The 9,966-nt window shown below is 44.2% G+C and overlaps 2 protein-coding genes across 3 annotated transcripts; one reads left to right on the forward strand and one right to left on the reverse strand.

The window, feature by feature from the left end:
* The first annotated feature begins 1,989 nt into the window (after positions 1 to 1,989).
* LOC136501327 (chromatin assembly factor 1 subunit FAS2 homolog) lies at positions 1,990 to 8,083 on the forward strand. Of its 2 annotated transcripts, XM_066496834.1 has the most exons (13): positions 1,990 to 2,190; positions 2,308 to 2,431; positions 2,546 to 2,572; positions 2,835 to 2,907; positions 3,014 to 3,117; positions 3,207 to 3,421; positions 3,508 to 3,607; positions 3,760 to 3,826; positions 4,288 to 4,376; positions 4,463 to 4,601; positions 4,699 to 4,799; positions 5,818 to 5,979; positions 7,652 to 8,083. In XM_066496834.1, exons 1-13 carry the CDS (start codon positions 2,077 to 2,079, stop codon positions 7,858 to 7,860), a joined length of 1,524 nt encoding a protein of 507 aa, XP_066352931.1. In that variant the 5' UTR covers positions 1,990 to 2,076; the 3' UTR covers positions 7,861 to 8,083. The 2 variants fall into 2 exon arrangements, with proteins under 2 accessions (XP_066352931.1, XP_066352932.1); XM_066496835.1 differs by lacking the exon at positions 5,818 to 5,979.
* Positions 8,084 to 8,222: 139 nt separating this feature from the next.
* Positions 8,223 to 9,460, reverse strand: LOC136501328 (protein TRACHEARY ELEMENT DIFFERENTIATION-RELATED 7A-like). Its single transcript, XM_066496836.1, has one exon. It carries the CDS (start codon positions 9,417 to 9,419, stop codon positions 8,349 to 8,351), a length of 1,071 nt encoding a protein of 356 aa, XP_066352933.1. The 5' UTR covers positions 9,420 to 9,460; the 3' UTR covers positions 8,223 to 8,348.
* Positions 9,461 to 9,966: the final 506 nt, after the last annotated feature.

The raw sequence follows: 9,966 nt of genomic DNA on the forward strand, positions 1-9,966 counted from the left end.
GTCCAAGGGCAGGTGATTTAAAAGTCCTGATCGTCCTGGCAGAAGGGTAATCCCTGAGAGTGCTGGCGCTGATCGAACCCGCGAATTTGGTTCCTGAGTTGTTCCAAAGGTGACCCACGGCTACCCTTGCAAAGTATGCCAGGGTGAGAGTTAGGAATACCTCCTCAGCTGAGTTGTAATTCGATTCGAGTCGCTGTCTCTCCCGGTTAGTGAGAACTTAACGGGCTTATCTCCAAAGTAGATACACTAAATAATATAATGGTTCGGAAATGATGATATGATGATGACAGTATGATTATACCTGCTATGGTTAATATTGTTTGCTCATAATAAGTGAGTGCTCTAGTACATGTGCTAATCTAGTGGACAGGTAAATGATGATAAGCTTGATGCTAAGTTTAAATTGGGCACTATATTCATAAGCTCTTTTATGCAACTGTGTCCAGCTAGCCCACCTCATAAGCCTTGCATGACCCTTGGTGTCTTTTATTTCTGGTTTTGCCGGGTAAGTCTAGCTGAGTACCTTCTCGTACTCAGGGTTTATCTGCCACCTGTTGCAGATGACCAGTTCTACTTTGGTTGCTGCAAGTATTGCCCTCTCCCGGCTGGGGATGAAGATTAGACCGTTGGGCGTGGTCTCTCCTAGTTCTCGTACCTGAAGATGCTTTTGTGGGACATGACTAAGATCTGGCAATGTATTTGAAACTATGAAGTTATGTACTAAACTATGTTGCTTCCGCAAATTTGAACTTGATTTGTAATATTTTATTTGAACTCTGATGGATGTAATCCGAATGCTACTTGTGAAATGTTGTAACGAATGATGTGTTGTGTTGAATCACTACGGTCTTGGTTTGTATGTCGAGAGTTGGTTGAAATCCTTCGTGATTTCTGGACTACCGGGATTATGGGAGCTTAAGTACAGAAATTTGATCACTTCGGTGATTGTTTTTGTACTTACGTTCTTATGATTTGGTCGGTTCTGTTACAACTACAACCCTATTAAAGCAAAAAAAACACCCTTGGATTGAATACCCTTGAGCATCTTAACAATCTCAAATGAAAAACTTCAAAACTAAAACCTTGTAGATCTTATCTATAGCTGAAAAATTGATATCAAAAGTATCTTTATTTGACACCTTTTAAGAAAAATATAATTTTCGTGAGGTAACAAGTCCTGGTTCACAATTAATATGCTGCTTAAACTTTATATTATTTTATCGAGCATCTTAACAACTTCAAATGTAAAAACTCAAAACTATAAAGTTTTAGATCTGATTGAGAGCTACAACTTTGATATATAAACTATCTTCATTTGACACCATATAAAGAAGATATTATTTTTCTATTGCGACAAGCGCGATATGCGATTATTATGCTGTTGAAATTTTTATATTTATTTTTTGAGCATTTTAGCGTCCTCAAATGAAAAACTCAGAACTATAAAATTATAGATCTCATCGAGCTTTACAATTTTTATATAAAGACCATCTTCATTCAATGTCGTATCGAAAAATTACCATTTTTTTAAGGTTGAGTCTTGTCATGCCACTTCCGGTGGCGCGACAAAAAAAAATACTGTCACGCCAACAAAGTGTTGTGACAAGGTTTTCCACGTAGGAAACACCGTCTAATGTGGCAAATCTTGCCGCACAAACATTATTTTGTCGCGCGAGGCGGACTGGCGCGACCTAAAGGTCAGATCTGCAAATTTGTTTAGGAGCGGTTATTATTAAAATATTAAATAAGAATGATTAAAAATAATAAAAAATCCTAGGGAGCTGGCTTGAACAGTATTGGGCCAGCCCACGAATCGAGTCCAGTCTAGCGGAAATCCACTCCACTCCACTGCCCGCCCAACCCACGTACATGCAGTAAATGGGCCGCAATTTAGCCTACTCAAAATTCGGCCCAGATCTCGCTGGCAGTGCTAGAAGAAGCGAGCGCGCAACAGAGTGGAAGGTGCGCGCGCAATCCACTCCCTTTTCCCGCCGCTGGTTTTCCCTCTCCCCAAATCCAATCCAAACCCTAGAGAGTGAGAGATTGGAGGGCGGAGCCCGTCCAGCACTTCACAAGATGCGAGGCGGGACGCTGCAGATCAACTGGCACGACCAGCAGCCGGTGCTCAGCCTCGACTTCCACCCCGCCTCCCGCCGCCTCGCCACCGCCGGCGCCGACCACGACGTCAAGGTTGGTTGCCCCCGCCTCCTCTCCTCTCCTCCACCGCCATTGCCTTGCTCTTGCTGATCCGAGATTTGCCCCCTCCCATTTCGGCGGCGTCGTTCCGTGACCGGTTCGGGATTGCAGATCTGGGTGATAGCGTCGGAGGGCTCGGACGACAAGCTCCCCACTGCCACCTTCAAGAGCGCCCTCGTCCCCAATAACACCGCCCACAGCTCCGCGGTCAACGTCCTCCGCTTCTCCCCTTCAGGTACACTCATTTCTGATTTCCTGTTCTGTCCCTTGGAGCCCATACATACAGAGATATATAAAGTCTCTTCCAGTCTTTTTGTAACTGACTCTTTCCCGCCTTGGTTTCCTGCAGGGGAGTATCTCGCCTCTGGTGCTGACGGTACGCTCTTTGGCATCTATCTAGGATTATATGTCAAGTCATAATTGGTTTTGCCTACCATCCTAAAATGCAATTTTTTTTTGCAAATCATCTAAAATGGAATTAGTTTTGTTAATCATAATAAAATGGAATTGATTTAGCCAATATTCATTGCACCGGAACAATTGAATTCGTAATGTGAAGCTATCTTTATTTATCGCTCAATTATCAGATGGTTTCGTGTGTCCACGTGCGATGAATTGTTCTGTTTCATGATGTACAGGTGGCGGCATCATCCTCTGGAAACTGCATTCCGCTGACGACGGTGAGGCATGGAAAATTCACAAGACGTTACTGTGAGTTCTGCTTACTGAAACGGAAACTTCTTTTTCCGCAAACCGGCCTGCTTCTTTGGAAGCCTGCTAAATGTTAACGGCCTAATTTGTTTCATTTCATTCACAGATTCCATCACAAGGATGTTCTTGACCTCCAGTGGTCGCATGACAGCACATTCCTTGTTTCTGCATCAGTTGACAACACTTGCATAATTTGGGAAGCTAGTAAAGGTGACTCCTGCTACAGTACGGAATCTGTTATTTGCAGCAGCATGAGTTCTGTCCTATCTTGTGTTATTGATATCTGATGATTTTCTCAGGCACGGTGCACCAAAAGTTGGAGGGACATCTGCATTATGTTCAGGGTGTGGCGTGGGATCCTTTGGGCCAGTATATTGCTTCACTGAGTTCTGACAGAACCTGTAAAATATATGCAAATAAGCCTCAGGGCAAATCCAAGAACACGGAGAGGATGAACTTTGTTTGCCAGCATACACTAGTGAAGGTAGAATATCAGAATCATGATGAATCTAAGGTGGGTTTATCTCTGCCCTCATTGCTACAGCATTTGAATGCAAACTGTGTTTTAACTGAGCAGGAATATGATCCTTTGTCTTGCAGCCACCGATTAAATCTCATTTGTTTCACGATGAGACACTACCATCTTTCTTCCGGAGGTTGGCATGGTCACCTGATGGATCTTTTCTAGTATTGCCAGCAGGTATATATTGTTTTTGCATTAGTGTTTAGTGATAGTTCAGCTCACGTTTCTTAAGCTTGAAACTGTGTTCACTGGTTGCATGTTATTTAGTCTGTTTTCAGCAAATTCTCTATCATCATAACCCCCTAAATATTTTTTTCTATCTTTATCAGGCCTTTCTAAACACTCTTCCGAAGTGATTAATACCGCTTATATAATGTCCAGGCGTGACCTCTCAAGGTAGCAGATCTATTACTTGAAGTAACCCTGTGTTTTCCAGTTCTTGACATATAAACAAAGGGACCAATCTGGTCAAACTCAACATTTCAACTGATACTTAAAATAAGATAATATGGTACTTGGACCATCACTGAATCGTTTCTGCTACATTTCTTTGTTCAATGTAAGGTTAGTTTACTGCACCTTAAAATAAGTTATAAGTGAAAACTTTGAAGTCCTAAATTTTAGAAGGTAATCACATTTGATTGCTTAGTTGCCACAGGGTGCTGAATCTTACTTTCTATTGTGTATGTGCTAAATTTCTGATGAATGTTACAGATTACAGACATTTGGCGTTTTAGATAAGGTTATCATGATGTATTCCGTGTTTTGGGACCGAAGCACATACTCTAGCATATAACTTTGACTGTACATGTAGTTTCATTGCTCTTTTAGGTTACTGACTGTATTTGGCACTGCAGGCCTGCAATACAACTCCCTGGGGCCAGTAAAGCTATAGTAGCAGTACGCTTCTGCCCTGTGCTATTCAAACCACGTGGTTCTAACCCAGGTAGCTCAATTTATGGCAACTTTGCTTTGCTCAAAAGTTCTACTTATCTTTTTACAATGAATCTGAATCACATTTAAATTTTGCAGATGGTCTCTTCAAGCTTCCTTATAGAGTTGTTTTTGCTGTTGCTACTTTGAACTCTCTGTATGTCTATGATACAGAAAGTGTTCCCCCAATTCTAGTCCATGCTGGTCTACACTATGCTGCCATTACCGATATTGCATGGTGGGTACTTATACAGTTTTGCTTTTGTAGTCTTCCCAGTCGAGTTTTGCATATCTACTGGTGCTAGTAATTCATCTTTGCAATCTATTTGTGTCAGGTCTTCTGATGCTAAGTACTTGGCAGTGTCATCACGAGATGGCTACTGTACTATAATAGAGTTTGAGAATGAGGAACTGGGAGAGCCTCACATCCTCCCTGGTATCTCTCCATTCCGTTCATCTTTCCATACCATTATTTATTTTCTTCATCGGTTGTTGTGTACTTGCATGTTGAGAATTGTATTCCTGCTTGGAACATTCCATTCATCATCAGTGTACATCATGGTTATTTTCTCAGAAGTTTTAGGATTCAATACTGGCTCGTATGACAATCACAATGACCAACTGTAATTAATATAAAAATTAGCAATGGGCGACTAGAATGATACTACCTCCGTTCCAAATTATAAGTCATTTTGGCTTTTCTAGATACAAGCTTTTGCTATGTATCTAGGCGCATAGCAAAAGCTATGTACTTTGAAAAGCAAAAACAGTTTATAATTTGGAACGGGGGGGGGGGGGGGGGGGGGTACTAAAATTGTTTGGAACAGATTTTACATACTGATTTTCGAATTATCCTTGTTAACCATCTCCTGCCGAAAGGCTCCATATCATTTGCCATCTAAATCATATTCATCTTACCACTTGAACCTGTTTTGTTCTTAAAGGAAAATGGCATATTTTGTTTTCCAGTTTTTCATTGACTTGTGGCACATAGCCATACCCTGCATGTTTTTTTGAGGAATGTCATACCCTGCATGTGATGGAATACCCTGCATTTCTTGCTTTCAGACGTACCTGACATACCTCTAGGTTACATGTATCACCTTTATGTAATTGTCTGAGATCAATAGAGCTTCATTCGTCTATAAATCTCTAGGTTCCATGAAGCTAATAAGAACAATACGCAAGTGATGTATTGATATGTAAGATCATCTCCGCAGATCCATTGCATTTTGTAGTTCTCTGTATCAAACCTTATACAATCTGTAATGAAACTAATAAAAATGATTCACAAGTGATCTATTGGTATGTAGGATGATCTTTAAAGATGCGATGCATATGTTTGGTAGTTCTGCATGTCAAACCTTACACTGTATTGTCCCTTTTCCCCCTTTCTGATGTGATTTCCTGGAAGACACTCTTCTAACACGGCCCAATTTTGGATAAATCTCTAGGATCAAAGGAAATTGCTAAAGGGAATTTGACACCTGAGACCAAGAAGCCTGTATCCGCAGATTGCATGAAGGTTGATATTAGTGCCAGCAAGCTTAAGATGGAAGCCAACCCTGTGGCTGTAGGAGTTAGAGCACCACTGCTGCCAACGGAGAACATCACGAGTAAGTCTAATATAAGAAATGAATTGCTGCATTTGCAGTAAAGTAGGTAGCTGAAGCAGTTAGATCTTATATTGTTATCGCAAGTATTGCATCTCACTTTTATAGGTGATCTTTAAAGAAATCCAGTCTACCTATATTCTCCTTCTGATCTACACCTAAAGATTCGGATTGTACTCATGACACATGGGAGCATTAATATGGACTGCTGTGTTAATGACCATCAATGAAATAAGCACTGTCATGTGTCCGTTCATTGACTTGGAGAAGGCTTATGATAAAATACCAAGGAATGTTATGTGGTGGGCTTTGAACAAACATAAAGTCCCAACGAAGTACGTCGGGCTCATTAAGGACATGTACAACAATGTTGTGACTAGTGTTCGAACAAGTGATGGAGACACGGATGACTTCCCGATTAGGATAGGACTACATCAAAGGTCAGCTTTGAGCCATTATCTGTTTGTCTTAGTGATGGATGAGGTCACAAAGGACATACAAGGGGACATCCCTTGGTGTATGCTTTTCGCAAACGATGTAGTGCCAGTTGATGAAAGCCGGACAGGAGTGAATCAGAAACTGGAGTTATGGCGGGAGACTTTGGAGTCCAAAGGTTTTAGACTCAGTAGAACTAAAACTGAGTATATGAGATGTGACTTTGGCACTACTACTCGGGAGGAGGAAAATATTAGTTTGGAAGGTCAAGTAGTGCCTAGAAAGGATACCTTTCGATATTTAGGATCAATGCTACAGAGAGACAGGGATATTGATGAAGATGTTAGCCATAGAATCAAAGCAGGGTGGATGAAGTGGCGCCAAGCATCTAATGTTCTATGTGACAAAAGGGTACTACAGAAGCTAAAAGGCAAGTTTTATAGAACGGCGATTAGACCTGCTATGTTGTATGGTGTAGAATGTTGGCCTACGAAAAGACGACATGTTCAACAGATAAGTGTCGTGGAAATGCATATGTTGCGTTGGATTTGCGGTCATACAAGAAGGGATCGAGTTCGGAACGATGATATACGTGATAGATTAGGGGTAGCACCAATTGAATAAAAGCTTGTTCAATACCAGTTGAGATTGTTTGGACATGTCCAACGGAGACCTCCAGAGGCACCGGTGCGTAGTGGAATCCTAAGCCAGGATAGTAACGTGAAGAGAGGGAGAGGAAGACCGAAGTTGACTTGGGTAGAGGCAATAAAATGAGATTTGAAATGATGGAATATGCCCAAAGACTTAGCCTTAGATAGGAGTGCTTGGAAAACAGCTATTCACGTGCCTGAACCTTGATTGCTTCTGCTGGGTTTCAACTCTAGCCTACCCCAACTTGTTTTGGACTTAAAGGCTTCGTTGCTGTTGTTGTATGTGTCCGTTCATTCAAAAACAAATGTTATAAGTAACATGGCAACTACTAAAGGGCCTCACTGACAGACATCTTGATAAATTTCGTCTGAATTTTTTCACATAAATTGCTCACTTAAAATTTGATCTACAATACGGTAACACAGTCCTTCCAATCAAATGGCTCTCTGATGCCCTTGCTCCAATCATGTGGAAGAAATCGTTCTTACCGACTATCTATGCATGCCCATGTCAGACCATATTATTTGCCATCCCTACTCCCATGTATTTTCTTGAAGGCACTAACAAGAACCAACTCTTGAAATTTCAGGAACAGGGGAGCTTGCTGAAGGAAATGTGGCCTGTGAAAACAAGAAGCCGGTAATAGTAGACAGTATGGAAGTAGATGTCGATGATAACAAAGTCCAGGAGGCAACCATTCCCATGGCTGTTGAAGTGACACCACCACCAGTACCGACCAAGAACATCGCATCGAGTAAGCCTGCTAAGAGGCGAATTACTCCTATCGCAATCAACTAAGTAGCAGAAGCAGTTAGGATTATGATGTGTTATGTAGTGACAAGTACTGGATATTATGTTTAGGCTACCCTGTAAAGTTGTTTGTGCCGCCTTGTTCAGCTTCTGCCCTAGTCCCATAGATTCTCTTCCTGCTCGACACAATTGGGGAGAATGTGAACAGAAAGGCTATGTGTATGATCACACTTTGTTATGATGCAACATGCAGCCACTAACCGTCATCTTACACAGTGGGGTTAAGTGAAACTTCTGAGGAAATTGTTTCACACAAACTGCTCATATACAAATGCTGGCATATAATTACACATTGAATCCAATCAGATGGGTCTGTGCGCCCTTATTTCATTCACATGAAAGAACATAGAATCTTATATAAATACTCAAATGCATGCAAGGGTAGTATGTGTATTTGTGTATGGGTATGGTAATTGCCCCAAGTTGAAGGGCCTTCAGTGTAGGCAGATACTATATGGATATGGCATCATATCATCTTAGGACTTGGTTATGCGTGCCTTGGATTTCTCAAACTCATCTTCGTTCTCGCCGGCCTCTTCAAATCTGATATCTTCATCTTCTGAAAGGACCTCAATCTTTTCACCATGCGGCCCAGGTATGACCTTCTCGTCGACATGCTTGTGCTTTGTGACGTTGATGACCTCTGTCTTCTCTTCTCTGCTCTCATGTTTCTTGTGCCAGGTCCAAGGGAGGTGGTGATGCGCTGTTGTCTCCCCAGCTGCTGCGGTGTTTGAGGACTCGCCAATGGCGTCCTGCTTCTTGACCGCCTCTTGGAACTTGACGTCCTCGTCTACTGTCAGCCTGACGACGTTGGCACCCCCAGGACCTGGCATGGTATCCTTGTGGACATGGACATGGTCGCTGAAGTTGAGCACCTCAGCCTTGGTCTCCGTCTTCCTCCCCCTCTTCTTGTGCCAGCAGAGGAGCGCGGCGAGGCATGCCAGCAGCAGCAGGCCGCTGAGTGAGACGAACACCACGATGATGACAATGTGGTGCGGAGGGCTAGGCGGAGGCGGCACAGGCGCCGGCGGAGGATGGATATGTGGCGGGGGCGGTGCGAGCGGGTGAGGCGGTGGTGGCACTTGAGGCCGAGGAGTTGGTGGTGGCGGTGGGCGAATAGGCGGGGACGGTGGTGGGGGAGCACGGCGAGGTGGCGGCGGGGCCTGAGTGGGAGGCGGAGGAGCACGGCGCGGTGGCGGTGGCGGCATTGTGGGCGGTGGCGGAGCACGGCGTGGTGGCGGGGGTGGCAGAGCCGGTGGTGGGGGAGCGCGACGAGGAGGTGGTGGTGGTAGGGTGGGCGGTGGCGGAGTGCGTCGTGGCGGTGGAGGCTGAGGAGGCGGCGGGGCACGCTGTGGCGGTGGTGGTGGGAACCGCTGTGGCGGCGGCGGGGCTTGTGGCCGTGGTTGCGGCGGTGGTCTTGGAAGGTAAGGGTTTGGAGGGAAGTAGGGGAAGCCCAGTCCTGGAGGGCTAGGGTTGAACGCCATTGCTACTTGATCAGAGGAGAGCTGGGAGCTGGGCGCAGCTGTGCTGCTGTAGGTGGTGATCATGCATCACATATTTATATATCCAATGGCTTTTTGGAGGGAAGAGCGTGAAGGTTAGTGAGCTGTGGTGGTGATCATGTAGCACATATTTATATATCCAATGGCTTTTTGGAGGGAAGAGCGTGAAGGTTTGAGTTGCAAGTGACTTGGCTCCTCTGCTACGGTTTCGGCTGGGTTTGCATCGCTTCTAAACAATGCGTGCCTTGGCACCCAAAGAAGCCCCTGTAGCTGTCTGCCTCCTGTCTATATGGACGAGACACTGACACCTAGTATCTAGTCTCCATGTGCCTTTTGGACCTCATCATGGTTTACAGCACTGCTAACTAGTTCCCTTGATCCTCAATGAAACAGATGTTCTGTGTTTGGAATTTCCTCGCAGTCGCATTTGGATCACCACACTGATCGACACACGCATAATCGTGTGCTCCAGTTCCCTGCAATGCTTTTGAGTGAAGCACACAGGTGGCCTGGCCTTTGGCTTGAGGAACGAAGAGGACGGCGACAGCCGGCCATGCTTGCTTTCGGCCGGTTGCGCATGGAGACGCGCGGT

The sequence above is a fragment of the Miscanthus floridulus genome, chromosome 13 (assembly GCF_019320115.1).
Source record: "Miscanthus floridulus cultivar M001 chromosome 13, ASM1932011v1, whole genome shotgun sequence".
In the NCBI taxonomy this organism is placed as follows: domain Eukaryota; kingdom Viridiplantae; phylum Streptophyta; class Magnoliopsida; order Poales; family Poaceae; genus Miscanthus; species Miscanthus floridulus.

Coding starts and splice junctions, on each gene's coding strand:
- LOC136501328 (XM_066496836.1), bottom strand. CDS start 9,419: ATGATCACCACCTACAGCAGCACAGCTGCGCCCAGCTCCCAGCTCTCC.
- LOC136501327 (XM_066496834.1), top strand. CDS start 2,077: ATGCGAGGCGGGACGCTGCAGATCAACTGGCACGACCAGCAGCCGGTG. Junction 2,573..2,834: donor TCTCGCCTCTGGTGCTGACG/GTACGCTCTTTG, acceptor CATGATGTACAG/GTGGCGGCATCATCCTCTGG. Junction 4,602..4,698: donor GCCATTACCGATATTGCATG/GTGGGTACTTAT, acceptor TATTTGTGTCAG/GTCTTCTGATGCTAAGTACT.